Source organism: Lathyrus oleraceus, chromosome 1, assembly GCF_024323335.1.
Source record: "Lathyrus oleraceus cultivar Zhongwan6 chromosome 1, CAAS_Psat_ZW6_1.0, whole genome shotgun sequence".
In the NCBI taxonomy this organism is placed as follows: Eukaryota; Viridiplantae; Streptophyta; class Magnoliopsida; order Fabales; family Fabaceae; genus Lathyrus; species Lathyrus oleraceus.
The window spans coordinates 373,773,066-373,789,400 of record NC_066579.1 but is presented as its reverse complement, the minus strand read 5'-3'; the positions used below and the strand labels follow the sequence as shown (position 1 = coordinate 373,789,400).

At 33.9% G+C, this 16,335-nt stretch overlaps 1 protein-coding gene across 1 annotated transcript; it reads left to right on the top strand.

Moving 5' to 3' along the window:
• Positions 1-10,345: 10,345 nt before the first annotated feature.
• LOC127107830 (protein FAR1-RELATED SEQUENCE 7) lies at positions 10,346-15,834 on the top strand. The gene is made up of 4 exons (XM_051045163.1): positions 10,346-10,678; positions 10,786-11,364; positions 14,758-15,746; positions 15,831-15,834. Exons 1-4 carry the CDS (start codon positions 10,346-10,348, stop codon positions 15,832-15,834), a joined length of 1,905 nt encoding a protein of 634 aa, XP_050901120.1.
• Positions 15,835-16,335: the final 501 nt, after the last annotated feature.

Genomic DNA, 16,335 nt, shown 5'->3' with positions numbered 1-16,335 from the left:
TCTTGCCTATCCTTAGTGAGTCGACTATAAGTCTTCCGTACTGAAAACAGGGTTAACCCCTCTAGTGCGTCGAAGCTATCCTCACATGGTGGATCTGTTGTTTTGGTCGAGTTTTCTCCCATTGATAATGAAAAGCCTCAGTGCTATTGTTTAAAACTGAATCCACTCACTTTTGGAAATCTTTTAGCCGAACTACGGCGTTTTGATCCTTACCTTTGATGGAAGGTACGTAGGCAGCGGATTCATCCGTTCAAACCCAATAAAATGTATATTCTTTTCTCATCATCCCAATCATGTTTGCACAATGTTTATGTCATAACAAATAATAATCTTTTACAACAAGTGTGAAAAGGGCTCCCTAGGAGTACCTAGGACGTAGTGGGTGCCTAACACCTTCCCATTGCGTAATTTACCCCTTACCCAGAATCTCTGATCTTTTTATTAGTTTTCTACGTGTAAAACTTCTTAGGCTTTTGTTCGCTTTTTAGCCAATCCTTTGGATAAATAAAAGTGCGGTGGCGACTCGAAATTTCAATGTATCTCCTAGCTTATGATTTAATCGATAGATCATATAGCAACGAATACACCGCTACACAATGGTAGAGAGGGTCATAAAACTGAACGAACACACTCAAGAGCTCTTCCACTACATCAGTAGATAACACAGATAACAACTTCCCATGACATTGCTTGAAATCCAAGGGATCTAATACCAAAATATGATAGCTTCCTTAGCTCTTTCAAGCCCAGACATCTGAAACTGTACTTCTTAGTGTTCCTCGTCCACAATCCATGGTCTGAAAATATTTGTAAACAAAACCTCAGTTCCTTGAAGTTATTTTTTGTATGATGAATGTTATGATGCGCATGTATGCATGAATGCAACAATCACAAATAAGGGATCACACACAAGGCAAACAAAGGTCAAGGGATGAATCAAGTCATTGTCAAGATCAATCATCCATTTTGGTGGATTATGGTTTTCACCTTATCAACACCCAAGTTCCATTGATATTGACAAGACTTGATTGGATCAACCAAGAATCAAGGGTTTGTTGTGAGTCACGAGCATGGACTCAGGTTAAGAACCATCCCAAAGGAGTGTGCTAAGGATAAAATCTATAGATCATGTCCTAAAAAGTTCCCAGAGTCTTAATTTCATCTATCGAATATTACAGGTTAGGATAACTGACTCATCAACCCATAATATTCTCAAGAAAAACTCGTCTGAGTGTAGTACCGCGTAACAACTGTTATCAAGTCTACACCTGAACAGTCTCTGCACTACGTCCTAAATAGGCCAAGTTGGGTTAAATGTTCTACGGTCCTCAGCTTCTCGGACCCCAAATCAGAGAAAGTAATGTCTAACCACAAATAACTTGTGTGACATCAGTAACTCCAAAAGGGTCTCCACTGAGTAGATGGGTCTCAAGCCAACTTGTTAAGGACTACTCCACACAAGTCGAACATGATTATACCATTTTCCTATCTTAATTGCACTCAAGTTTGGGTTAGAACTTATCTCACCACTCGGAGATCACCAAGCACAACAAGCAGATTATATCACACAAACAAATATACAAACATCAAATATACAAATATATACACATAAAAAAGTAGGCTAAACCCATTGAGGACTACTCTCCAGCAGAGTCGCCACTTAATTTCTTTAGCAGTAAATTCATGACCATTAAGCTATGGATAAACTTAATCGTCAATAAAACCAGAGTCGCCACAGCGCTTTTATTGTTTCTAAAGGAAAAGGGAAAATTACGAACAAAACCCAAAGATAAGAAGTTTTCAAATCAAAACTAATAATATGTCAGAGATTACAAGTAAGGGGGTTAATTACATAGAGTGAAGGTGTTAGCACCCAAAGTGTCTTATGTACTCCTAGGAAGCCCTTTTTATGTATGCATGTGTTTTGGTATAAAAGATGTTTGCAATAAATAGAATGAGGGATGAGAAAAGAATTCATTAATTATATTTTTGTGTTTGACAATACCTTCGGACTTGTGCATGCGTACCAACATAAAAATGAGGGATCAAAACCTCATAGTTTGTGGTATCAATTTCAAAGTGAGTGAATTGCTTTTAACAAAAATTTAAGTTTAAAAGAGGCACAAAAGGCCTAAAAGATTTTGAACAAGTGTTAGTTATTTTTGTCTTTTGAAATTTTAAGTCAAGTATGGTTAAGTTCATTTACAAGTTTGAATTAAGAAAAGAAGTTTAAAAATTCAATGGCATAAGGCCAAAGTTTCTAATTTGCAATAAAGTTGAAGTTTAAAAAATAACAAGCAAAGAAGATTTTGAAAGAGAGGAGAGATTTGAAATTTAAGAAGTGGAAAGAGATGAAGAGACTAACCCTAAGCAGAAATTTAAAAGTTAAGAGTTAAAAAGATCTGACCAGTGGGATGCAATCCAATAGACAAGAGTGTCATATAAAAACTCACTTATCCTTTGGACTTTGGAATCAAGCAATATCATTACACAAATAGAAAGATGAAGAGAAAGACATCAAATAAAGATAGCCACATCCAAGCTAGCAACTCAATAGTCTTCTTCTTAATCTCCCATGTATCAGATGACATACTCCTTGAATGGCTCAGAATAAGGCATTAGACACAGGTTCAAAGTAACATTTGCATCAAGACCATGTAGCAGATGAACTCAAGTGGATCCCAATACTTGCATCAGATGAAGGTTCAATTCATAATGACTTGTTATCAGAAAAGTTGGCATTGGCAGGTCCTTTTGCATAGGGAGTGTTGCCTAATTCTAAGTCCAAAGCTCGGATCAAATCCAACAGTCCACACAAACATTTTTAGGGTTTTTGTTGTTATTAGGTATTTTGGGGGTCCTAAGACCACAAACACCAACAAGATACACAAACAAATATATACAATCACAATATATGGCTCAAGTGAGCAAAGTGAAAAATGGCATAAACATAAACAAGTTAAATGATATGTAAATGGAAAAATGATAAATGACTTGAATTCTAAATGACATAAAGTAAACGACTTGAAATTAAAAGCAAACAGAATAAAGGTTAGTCAAATGTTAGTTGATTAGATGTTAGTATTGTCTTTGCTTCTCAATTGATTAAGTCATTCTTTGGAGAACACTCAACCCTCTATTCACAAGCATGGATCCTTGAACCAAGACATATTCCAAAGGAAGGGAAAAAGGACAAGTTTCCACACAATACCATGAAAGGGGGGAGACTTACAATCCCACTTACTAGAATGTTATGCCTTTTGGGTCAAAATTTAGCGTTATGTTAAGCAATCGTAATTGGACTTATGTAGAAGTCACAATTATCTGAGGTTGGGCAATAGAAATTTTAGTGTTAATCCATGTTAGAGATATGGTATAATGCACCACACTCCTAAAACATACCACACTTAAAAGAAAATGGCAAAAGGATGGACCTAATCTCATCCATACTTGTATTGATTTATGAACCAATTAGCCTTAGGATATAGAGATATCATTGGTCAATGGAATGGATAGGATAGAATGGGATTGAAGATGAAGAGGGAGGAGAAATGAGATAAACACAAATTGGTCATGGGAGGAATTTTATCAAATTAAAATCATTTATTCATTTTGGTAGATGAAATATACATTTCATCAATCCCCTAAATCCAATGATTTTAATCCAACAAAAGTTAAATCAACCTTGACCAAGGCCCAAACACAATAGTTAAACTTCACAAGTCAATAAAAATGGCTCAACACAATTTGTTCACAATTAAACAATTAAAAAATCAATTAAAAATGCATTAAATTAAATGATGTTTGATCAAAAACCTAAAATCTCTTCAAAACACCAAATAAATGGCCAAGAAATTTATCCTAGGTCATTGAAGGTCAAAGGACCTTGGTCAAAAAATTTCATAATTTTTGGAAAGTCAAAAGTATTTTTAAACAATGAAAAATATGCATAAAAACAATAAAATCATGAAAAAATTCAATATTGATCCAAAAAATAATTTTAATGCAGAAAATGAAAGAGGAAAATATTTGAAATTTTTTGGTGAAAGTCCCATATTTTTTTGGATCAATAATGAAATTAATATGAATTAATGAAAATAAAGCAATTAAAATAAAAAATCAGAAAATAAAAAATATGTGGACCATCTGATCTCCCTCATTAATTGAGGTGGCAGATCAAATGGTCGAAAACGAGCGTTCCATGTGGTCATGAGTCAAAGACGTTGCAGGGATGGTAATTAGAAGCAACGCACAAGATTAAAACATTTCAAAAGGGTCAGATGGCCTGGATAGATCCAGCGCACCACCGGAGCCCTAGCTCCGGTCATCTTCTCCGGTGAGGGCCACCGGACTGGTCCAACCAAAACGAAAAAAAATGGAAAATGAGTACACTATTTTGAAGGAAAAATGCTCAGGAGCTCGAATCTGGCCTCAATTTTGTCCAATTCCAAGTATATAAAAAGATACAGGGATTTGAATTTTGAGGATCATGAACTGAGTTACTTCGATTTGACCTCAAAGCAACTCAATCTTGTTGCCTATATTGGTAGGACTTCAAACAACCAAAAATCAACAAGAATAGTGGAGAATTAAGTGAGAATCGAAGAGATGAAAAATCTGAAAATTCACCTTCAATGGAGCTTCAGATTGGCACGATCTTGCTCTTAATTATGCTTGGCCTTGCTTCAGATGCTTGATGAAATGGAAATGGATCAAGGAAAGGGATGGACTCTTGGAGTTTCAATCTCAAAACAGTTGGAGATTTGGAACTCGATTTTTAAAGAAAATATTCAAGCTTATCCTTTAATGGTGAGGGTTAGGGGTTGCTGAATCAAAGCTTGGGCATGAGGTCCTTATTTCTGAGCAAGAGAGGTCTTATTTATAGGCCATGAGATTGATAATTGCACACTTCCATTTTTGGCAAAAGTTTGAAAATCTCTCTTGCATGCTTGCATGGGCGTGTGATAGGCCCATCAAGTGATGCAGTTAGGTCCAAAATTGAGTGTAAGCCATGTTGAAATCATGTTGCCAAGCCATGCATTCGTGTATGAAAAGTGGAAGTGGAAATCATCCAAATGGTCCTTCAACTTTCACCCATGCGCAAGTGCCTCATACTTTATCCAAATGAGATGATTTTGGACTTTTTGGAAAGGTTAGATCAAGAGGAACAACTATAATTTTGAACATATTTTCATTTGAAGCTTGGATCATGATGAATTTTGAGGTGGAAGTTTTTGAAAATCAAACATATCAAAAAAAAATCTAAGTATCAAGCCATATGTTCACTTCTTCCACCTTAAATAACTTTTCCTATGGTCTTCAGATGAGAAATGTTCCTTCATCAAAGTTGTAGCTCTTTCAAATACCTTCAATTCGGTCATATATGTTACCTCATTCGGATTTAGAATGAAGGACTTATGTATTTTAGAAGTTGAGGAAGATCACTTGTTCAATGGTATTGGCCCAAAATGACCTATAATATTTCCTCTTAGCACATGCATTTTCAAGTTGAACTTGAACTTCCTCCAAACATAAAAGTTGAAGTAGACATCTTGAATATGATCATTAAACTTGAACAGATTTCATATCATAAAAATTGAGCAAGTTATGGTCTTGGGAAGTTAACCTCTAAACTAGGGTTTAGACAAAATGACCTATAATCTTTCACCATAAAAAATGACTTTCCAAGAAAAACTAGCTCTTAACATAAAAATGAAAGTTGTTTGGAATGTCATTTAGAGTAACTTTTCTATTTGAATCATTTTCATATGACAAACATTATAGGAGATAGGGTGTAGGGAACCCCAGTTTTGACCAGTTGACTTTCTCTGGTCAACCACCATGAACCAACTTGCTAGCTTGATATTCTCTTTACTTTTGGGACTCATGGAGGATCATATATGCATAGGATGATGTAATGTGAAGTATCCCTTGAAATATTTGATCAATTGTTGAAGAAACTTGTTGAAGAAGTCACACAAGATACCCAGATGAATTAGGGTTTCCAAGGCAAACAAACTCCAAACTCTTAATGATTCCTTGATCAAAATAACATGTGAAGATCAAAGGGATTCATATATGATGTCTATAGAAAATGTGAACCATTTCTTGATTGAGCTCATTGCATGGAGGGTCTCAAACCCTATATATGAGCTTGATAGAGCATAGGTGAGCATGTGCACTACCTAAAAAAGAGTTAAATTATACAATGACATATTTTTGGTATTTTAGTTAGTAAATGATAAAAAAACTAAGTATGATACAATTAAATTATGCTTGGTGATCTCTCCCAATGCAAACCTAATGAATGAGGGGTAAGGAGGATGTCAAGGTGTGATCCCAATGCTAATGCATATGATGAGATAGCATGAGGGATCTTAGGGTCAAAATTGGGGTCTTACAGTACTCCCCAACAAAATGGTTTGGATGAAAGGTTTAATTTAACCATTTTGGAAAGAGTTATATGCATGTTGACTAGTGTTGGGTTAAAGAATGTGTTTTGGGCAGAGGTTGTTACGACATCAACATATCTGATGAACAAATGTCCTTCGACCGCGTTAGATATGAAGACACCTAAAAAAAATTGGTCGGGACATCCATTAGATCTCGACAAAATTAGAATATTTGGTTGCATAGCCTATGATCACATTAGGAAGGACAAGGTTGAACCTAGAGCTCTGAGATGCATGTTCATGGAATACCCTGAAGGAGTCAAAGCTTATAGGCTATGGTGCCTAGAGCTAGATCACAGAAGGTGTATCACCAATCGAGATGTAGTTTTCAATGAAGCTGAGACGGCTTTCAATAAAACTGTTGACGTTAGTCGAAGTGCATAGATATCTAAAGAAGAGATGGAACAAGAAGGGATTCTTGTTGAGGTGGAGCATGTCGATGTTGAATTGCGTATCCCGGATCAAGTTGAAGAAGAAGCACAAGATGCTGAAGATACTGAAGAAGATGAGGAAATTGTCGATCACTACCTGTTGGCAAGAGATAGGCCAAGAAGAGTCACCAAACCGCCTTAAAGACTTAGGTATGCAGATCTCATAGCTTATGCCTTAACCTCTGCAAGTATGGTTATGAAGAACCTATAGACTGTAAGGAAGTTATGAGGAGTCAAAATAAGACAATGGCTGAAGGTCGTGGATGATGAGATGAAGTCTCTTCATGATAACCACACTTGGGAACTGATCAAGAAACCTCTTGGAGCCATGTTAGTCAGCTGTAAGTGGACTTTCATGATAACCACACTTGGGAATCGAAGAAGTGACGTCGAATAGATACAAGGAAAAATTGGTCGCAAGGGGTTTCACTCAGAAAGAAGGTCTCGACTTTAATGATGTGTTCTCTTCTGTTGGGAAGCACATGTCCATTCGAATGTTACTTTCCATAGTGGCACAATTCTACCTAGAACGAGAACAAATGGATGCGAAGACAACTTTCTTGTGTGGAGATCTAGATGAAACAGTCCTGATGAGATACCTTGAAGGGTATGCAGAAAAGGGTAAGGAAAATTATGTGTGGAAGCTGAATAGATCTTTATATGGACTGAAACAATCTCCTCAATAATGGAATAGGAGATTCGATAAGTTCATGGCACACGTAGGTTTCATTAGAAGTCAGTTCGACCACTGTACTTACTTCATATTTCGACCTGGAAATTCGTTTTTTATTTTGTTGCTTTATGTGGCTGATATTCTTATAGCAAGCAACAATGTCGAGGATGTAATGAAGGTGAAGGATGAACTCAATAAGGAGTTCGATATGAAAGATCTGGGAGCAGCAACCAGGATTATTAGGATTTACATCCGAAGAAACAGAAAGCAGTCAAAATTATGCTTATCTCAAGAGACATGCCTAAGGAAGATTCTCGACAAGTTTGGTATGTTGAATTCAAATCCTGTTGTGACTTTGACAAACCCTTAATTCAAGTTGAGTACAGATCAGTGTCCCAATACTAAGGTCGAAAGAGCTTATATGAATAACATCCCATATGCTAACATAATAGGTTCTTTGATGTATGATATGGTATGTATGATATGCAGTAGTTTTGTAAGCGGGTACATAGTGAACCCTGGAAAGGCTCACTGGCAAGCATTGAAGTGGATTCTAAGGTACGTAAATGGGTCTCTGAATAGAGTCTGATTTATGGTGGAGCATGTGGTGAAACTGGTAAAGTAGAAATCGAATGGTATGTCGACTCTAATTATACAGGTTGTATGGATTCCAGAAAATCTGTTTCTATATATGTGTTTTCTACATCATAAAAAAACAATTAAAAAAGAAGAAATCTTTAATTACATGTTTGCACTTTTTTTACAGTAACTAAATAAACAAAATTGTTTGGTTTCCAATTCATTAGTTATTACAATATGTTTACAGGTTGTTTGCAGTAGCCATTACAAAACAGAGGGATTTCAATTGAGTAGTAACCACTATAATCAAATTTCTACAGTGACATTTCAAAGCAAAACTTAAAAACTTTCAATTATATCAGTTACATATCAGTCCAATTTTGCAGTAACCCAAAAAATAACACAGTAAGTTGATCCTGCCATTTACTGCTGCTTCTGTCTTTGAGCAGAAAAGCATTTTTGTCTTGTTGCTGCAGAAATTACAGCACGCAGTTAACATATTTTAGTTACTTAACATTTGAACCAAGAAATCAATTTGCAAAAGAGCAAGCAGAGTGTCACAGTTTTAGAATTCAGCAGGAATTTGCTCAGATAGCATAAGATGAATCATGTTATATTATTATATCACACAAAAATCCTATGACTTTTCACTATAAAAACAGAAGCATCCACAGATAAGAAGGGGCCAATTTTCAAAGAAAACCACATGGAAACTCAGCAGCGAAACTCAAAATTTCAAAGAAAAAATCACAAAACTTCACAATCAGATTCATCAAAATCATAAATATCAGCCACCACATGAAGAACACATATACTTTCTGAAAAATCTTTCACTGTAAGATAAACAAAACCTTAACCACATAGTTCAAAGACACTTCACAAAAAATAGAACAACAACAACCCAACATTTCCAAATATGAGAAACTCCAGAGAAGAAGAGAACACGAGCATACGGAGTAGAGTGAAGAGGATTCGTGCTTACCTGAAGGGGAAACTGTCGTCGGAATTGGAACTCGCCGGACCAGCTCCGGTTACGTGAGTCTTTAGCTTTTTTTTAATTTCTTGATACCACTTTGTTCCTTGCGTTGTGTTGATCAAAACCCCCATAATAATTGATTGAAATTGTGATTCATGGATATTTAATTTCACATTATTTGTTTAAGGTTTATGTGTAGAATTTGAAATTAAATGATTTTGGTAAGGAATTGATAAATTTTGAGACCGGATTCGTAATGAGGGAGAAGATACGATTAAATTGGTATACTCATTTCTCATTTCCGGCCATCGTCACTGGAACCCGTGACGGAAGGGGCGGTTGTTTTCGACCATATGAGAGAAAGAAACGAGGTTGGGGAAACAAAGAGAAAGGGACATTCTGATTGTTTTATTTTCTTCTTTTCTTCCCTTTATTCCATTTAAGTAGTTTTTTTTAATTCATCTCCACTTGTCACCATATGATAGGATGACTTGTTTTTTCTTATTTTTCAAAGTAAATGAGATTTTGTTATTTACTAAATGAAAAGTGGGGCACATAACTCCACGTTTCTTTGTTTTTTTAGAGATTAATTGGAATACATTGTCAGGGTAAAACCATTTTACACTATCATCCAATTAAAACTATTCATTTTGACATATAAGTATGTAATTAAAAATAAATATAATAATTATTATTAAATCATAATAATAACAATTTCTCCATGTTTCTCTCTTTCTCTTTCTTCTTTCGCGTTTCTCTCACTCTCTTTCTCTTTCTTCTTCCATATTTCTCTCACTTCCTTTATTTCTCATTTCAGTTACATCTATTATTCTTCCCCTACTCCATTCATCTATTCAAAATTGATCTTTATACTTTCATAAATTTTATCTCACAAGCTATATTTGCAAATCTCTACATACATGAGGTTAAATCCTACACTAATAATATTTTCTTCTTTTTTATGATTGTCTGACTTTCCAATTTTTTCTTGTTTTTTTTTCTTTTAATATTAAATTTAAGTAGAATAATTTATGAACTTCTACTGATTGTTGAAACTTTATAAAATTTAAAGCAATGGTAGCTTGAGTTTTAACAAATAATATGGGATTTGATTAAAAGAGAAAGATATAAGTATTGTATTCAATTTTACTAGCTTTACTAGTGCAATATTATTTTTGTTATCATGTTTAACATATGTGTAAATATTGTTTGTATTATTATAACAGATTAAGAGATGCAAAACATACATGAAGATTCAACCATAGTTAGCTCTGATGACATGCTTGAAAGTGTTGTTGGTATTGATCCTCTCAATAGCAGACTACCAACAGAGCCTCCCTTAGAGCCATACGAAGGAATGGAGTTTGCATCAATTGAAGAGACAAGAATTTACTACACAAGGTATGCTAAGAATACTGGTTTTAGTTTTCGTATGGGTCGTGTTACTAAATCAAGAACAAATGGTATGATAATAGGTCGAGAATATCTCTGTTCAAAGGAGGGATTTCGAGCAAAAAAATATGTGAAAGAAGAAAGTAATAGTATTATCGTACACGATGAAACAAGGGTAGGATGCAAGGCAATGTTGTATTTAAAGAAAAATGGAGAAATATGAATTGTTTCAAGATTTGTAAGGGAGCATAATCATGAACTATTTTCTCCTAAAGTTCACAGTTCCTTCGAGTACATAGAAAGAAGACTAATGTGCAGAAAAAACTTATTGATGTGTTACATGATTCTGGTTTAGGCCCTAGTAAAATAAGATCCGTCTTGTGTACTGAAAGTGGTGGTGTTGATAATGTTAGATTTAGTCCACAAGATGTTATCAATTACTTAACTGAAAATAGACAAAAAAAGTTAGAAAATGGAGATGCTCAAATAATGTTATCATATTTTAAAAGTTGTCAATTGAAGAATCCTGGGTTTTTCTATGCTTTTCAAATGGACACTGAAGGAAGATTAGCAAATTGTTTTTGGGTTGATTCAAGGTCCAAAATGGCATATAAATACTTTGGTGATGTTGTTACTTTTGATCCGACGTATTTGACAAATAAATATAAAATGCCTTTTGTTCCATTCACAGGAGTTAATCATCATCAACAATCCATTCTTTTTGGTTGTGCTCTATTATGGGATGAAACTATAGAGAGTTTTTTTTGGTTGCTAAGTACTTGGTTAGAAGCAATGAGTGGAATTTCTCCTAAAACTATCATCACATATCAAGATGCTGCTATTAGTAATGCAGTTGCAAAGGTATTTCTAAAGGTTAATCATCAATATTGCATGTAGCATATTGAGAAAAAAGTTCTTGAATACTTCAATCGTGTCTATCATGAACATGGTGAATTTAAAAATTAATTTTACAAGTGCATCCACCAATCTACCCATGTTGAAGAATTTGATTCTGATTGGCAAGCAATGATTGATAAATATGGATTACAAGATAATCAATGGCTAAACAAGATATTCTCCATTCGAGAAAAATGGATTCCTGCTTATGTACGTCAGTGGCGGAACTGAGGGGGGGGCGTGGGAAGGCCACGACCACCCCTCAACTTTTTTTTTAATTCATATATATTAATTTACTAAAACATCCTTATTTTAAATTAAAATTATTTTTTATTTTTTATTTTTTATTTTTCATTCAAAGTTAGGTTAAAATACGGATAAGGTAAAAAGCTCCTACCTTTCCTTTCTTTCTCATATGGGTTTGCTACCGGCACCGAAATCGGAACGGATTAAAGTGATCGGCATCTAACAGGTAAAAAACTTTATTCATTCTTCTTTTATAAAAAGTAACAAATTAAAGTGATTGCTTGATTTGTGTTTTTGAGATTTTTAGGGTTCTTCTTTCTTGATGTGTTAAAATAATCTATATGAGGTTTATTAAGTCAATTCATAACACTGTAATTTACAAATATAATTATACACTGTAATAAGGTTTATTTAATCATTGTTGCTGCTAATTTCTAATAGTGAAGTTACCGGTATTTGAAAACGGATTAAAGTTGATTAATTAAGTTTATTAATTTTTTTCTCTTTTAATTTTTATGTTCTCTAAATTGATTTTTGGATCTGATATGATATTATAGGAAGAGTAAAGATGAATAATAGGAAAATTGATTCTTTTTTCAAAAGGAAAGCATGTGAAATTGAAAGAGAACAGAGAGATGAAGAAATTATAATCCCGACATCCGAATCTGAAACAGTTCTTGAGAATCCAACAATTGAAGAGCATCATGGTTTTGAAAATTCTTTGGAACGCGATCCTGGAAAGCATCCTCCGATTTGGCAATATCCACCAAATCAAGTGGATGCAATACGAAGAGCTTATCTAAAATGGGGTCCATATCAAATTCATTTAGAAAACTATCCTTTGTCCGGTAACGAGGATCATCCGAGAAGGTTTCAACATACTTGGTTTAGCATATTTCCATCATGGTTAGAATATTCACCATCTGAAGATGCCGCATATTGTTTACCATGTTACCTTTTTAGCAAAAAACTAAGTGGACGTCCCGGATCACTTGTCTTTATTTCTATGGGTTTTAGAAATTGGAAGAAAGTTAGGAATGGAAAACATTGTCCCTTTCTTAAACACATAGGGAAGGATCCTTGCTCACCACACAACAATGCAATGAAAGCTTGTCAAGACTTGTTGAATCAAGATGGTCATATTAGAAATGTTATTCAAGTGCAAAGTTCAAGTCAAAGAATGAATAATCGGTTACGACTCAAGACTTCAATTGACATTGTTCGTTGGTTAACACTACAAGCTTGTGCTTTTAGGGGTCACGACGAAAGTAGCAAATCAAGAAATCAAGGTAACTTTCTTGAGTTATTGAAACTTTTAGCATCCTACAATGATGAAGTTGCAAAATTTGTGTTGGAAAATGCTCCACAAAATTGCAAGTATACTTCACATCAAATTCAAAAAGAGCTCTTGCAAATTCTTTCTAGTAGGGTGAAAAAGAGTATTCGTGAGGAAATTGGTGATTCCAAATTTTGTATCATTGTTGATGAAGCTCGTGATGAGTCAAAAAAGGAACAAATTGCTCTTGTATTAAGATTTGTTGATAAAGTTGGTTTAATACAAGAGAGATTTTTTGATGTGGCACATGTTAAAGACACCACATCTTTAACTCTTAAGGAAGCAATATGTGATATACTTTCTTGACATAACCTTGATGTTTCTAACATTCGTGGCCAAGGGTATGATGGTGCTAGCAATATGAGAGGAGAATGGAATGGTTTACAAGCCCTCTTTATGAAGGATTGTCCTTATGCATACTATGTTCATTGTTTTGCTCATCGATTGTAACTTGCATTAGTTACATCATCAAGAGAAGTCAAACCTGTTCATAATTTTTTTGAGAAGCTGATATTTCTTGTGAATGTTGTTTGTTCTTCTACAAAGCGTCATGATGAGTTACAAGCTGCCCAATTAGAAGAAATTGCTTATTTGTTAGAGATTGATGGATTGTAACTGGTAAAGGTGCAAATCAAGCTGGTACATAGAAACGAGCTGGAGATACTCGTTGGGGATCACATTACGATTTAATTTCTAGCTTGATAAACATGTATGAAGCAACTTGTTTAGTTTTAAAAAAATTTGCAAAAGATAGAGGGAGTTATGCTACACGTGGGGATGCAGATAGTTGTTACAATTACTTGAAGGCATTTGATTTTATATTTATTTTGCACTTGATGAAAGAAATCATGGGAATAACAGATACGCTTTGTCAAGCCTTACAAAAAAAATCAAGATGTAGTTAATGCTATGAACTTGGTTCGCTCAACAAAACATCTTATTCAAGGTTTGAGAGAAAATGGCTAGGATATATTTTTTACTAAAGTGGTATCTTTTAGTGAAAAGCATGGTATTGAGATTCCTGATCTTAATGATGTTCATTCAACAACAAGATTTGGACGCTCCCATCTTGAAGAGAATCAAGTCACAATTCAACATTACTTTAAAGTTGAAATCTTTTTCACTACCATTGACAAACAGTTACAAGAGTTGAATAGCAGATTCAGTGAGCAGGCAATGGATTTGTTAACTCTTTCTTTTTATTTATCTCCTAAGGATGGATATAAAGCTTTTAGCATTGATACTATTTGTTCTTTAGTTGAAAAATATTATCCTATGGATTTTAGTGATCAAGAGAAGAATAATTTGCAATTTCAACTCCAACATTTTCTATTTGTTGCTCGTCAAGCATCAAACTTGAATAATTTATCAACTATTCAAGAACTATGTTCATGTTTGGTTGCATCTGGACAGGCTGAAACTTCTTGATTGATAGATTACTTCGTCTTATCATGACTCTTCCTGTTTCTACGGCCACAACTGAGAGGTCTTTTTCAGAAATGAAAATTATTAAGACTAAGTTGAGAAATAATATGGATGATGGGTTTCTTGAAGATAGCATGACAGTATATATTGAAAGGGAGATTAGTGCAAGCATTAGTTCAGAGTCAATTATTGACGATTTCAAGTCACTCGGAACGCGTAAAGCATTACTTTAAGGTAGTTTTAAGTCATGTAATTTAATTTTTTAGTAATTAACTTTGTATTTATTTTAACTTTAATGTTTTATTTAAAATACTATTTACATTTTATTTATAATCTTTATTTTATGTTAGCGACCATCCCAAATTTTTTTATCTGCCTCCGCCACTGATGTACGTCACAATTTTTGTGCAGGAATGTCTACCACTCAAAGGAGTGAAAGTATGAATAAATATTTTAAGGATTTTTTGAATTCAAGTACTTCATTAAGCCAATTTGTGACACAATATGAAAAAGCTCTTGATGCACGTTACAACAAGGAAAGAGAGAAGACTTTCAAAACAAGAAATTCAAAGCCACTTTTACGAACTTTATATCCCATGGAAGAAGAAACTTCAAAAATTTATACAAGAAAAAAGTTTAGAATATTTCAAGATGAGTTGGTTGATTCTCAATTATTTATCACAGAAAAGGTTAAGTTTTCTATTGAAGTCTCAACGTATAAAGTTCATGAAATTTACAAAGAGAAGCCTATCTACTATGTGAATTTTCATGTCACTTCAAAAGAAGCAAATTGTAGTTGTCACATGTTTGAACATTCAGGTATTCCTAGTAGACATGTATTATGTGTATTCATAAAGAAAAAGGTTTATTGTCTCCCTTCACAATATGTTTTCCATAGATGGTCTATTAATGCTAAAAAAGAAAAGGTAAAAGAAGTGACAATTGAAGGATTTCAAGAAGGAAGCAGCAACGCTTCTGACACTTCATTGTTTAGTAGTATTATGGTTCACTCCCTCGAACTATCAGAAAGAGGTTCACAATCCGAAAAATATCACGATATTGCAATTCAAAGTTTGCAAAATGGGATTGCAAAACTTGATTTATTGGGTATTGAAGAGTCAAATAAGAAGTTTGTTGATTCAACATCTGAAGATATGCCAAAAGTATCTGATGTTAACATAGCTTTGCATGACCCTCCACTTATAGCAACTAAAGGACGTTCGCGGACTTTGCGAATGAAAAGTAGTTTGGAGATGGTCAGAAAAAGTTCCTCTACTTGTCGTTATTGCATGAAAAAGGGTCATTCTAAATCTAAATGTCCAAATTTAAATCAAACAAGGTATCTTAAAATTACTTGTACATGTCTTCTCATTTTTTTTATCATGTTAATTTTATTCACTAACAACATACTTATGATTTTTAGGTGATAAATTCAATTTTCAAACTCTATTTTGAAACTTCTATATTGTTAGTTGATTAAGAGGTAATAGTTTTTTCTAATGTTACTACTTTTGCTTATATTTATACTAGTGTTAATTTTAATAATTAATTGTCTTCATATTATAATTGAAGGTTTTTATTCAAGTCATGCCTTATCAAGCCTTTTAGAACAAAAAATTCAACAAGTTGCTTCTATACTCTTTGGAGACTTCATTGTAGCCTTATTTAAGTTGTTGGCATTTTGCACTTACTATTTTACTCTACTGTGATTTTTGTGTTTAGATCAAATGGTCTTTTGTTGATTTTTTTTTTATGTTGGAGTCTATGAGGGATTAGAGAAACATTTCTCATTCTTTATAAAGTTATGTGCTTATCCATTTATTCTTAACTTTTGAATTTTTTTCAAATTTTGTCTAATATTGAATGCTTTTATGTAGAGAGATCGTTAATTTTTATTTTCTTTTTCATGCTCAATCTATAGAGACAAT

Coding starts and splice junctions, on each gene's coding strand:
- LOC127107830 (XM_051045163.1), top strand. CDS start 10,346: ATGCAAAACATACATGAAGATTCAACCATAGTTAGCTCTGATGACATG. Junction 10,679..10,785: donor TCGTACACGATGAAACAAGG/GTAGGATGCAAG, acceptor TAAAGTTCACAG/TTCCTTCGAGTACATAGAAA. Junction 11,365..14,757: donor TTAGTAATGCAGTTGCAAAG/GTATTTCTAAAG, acceptor ATTTTATGTTAG/CGACCATCCCAAATTTTTTT.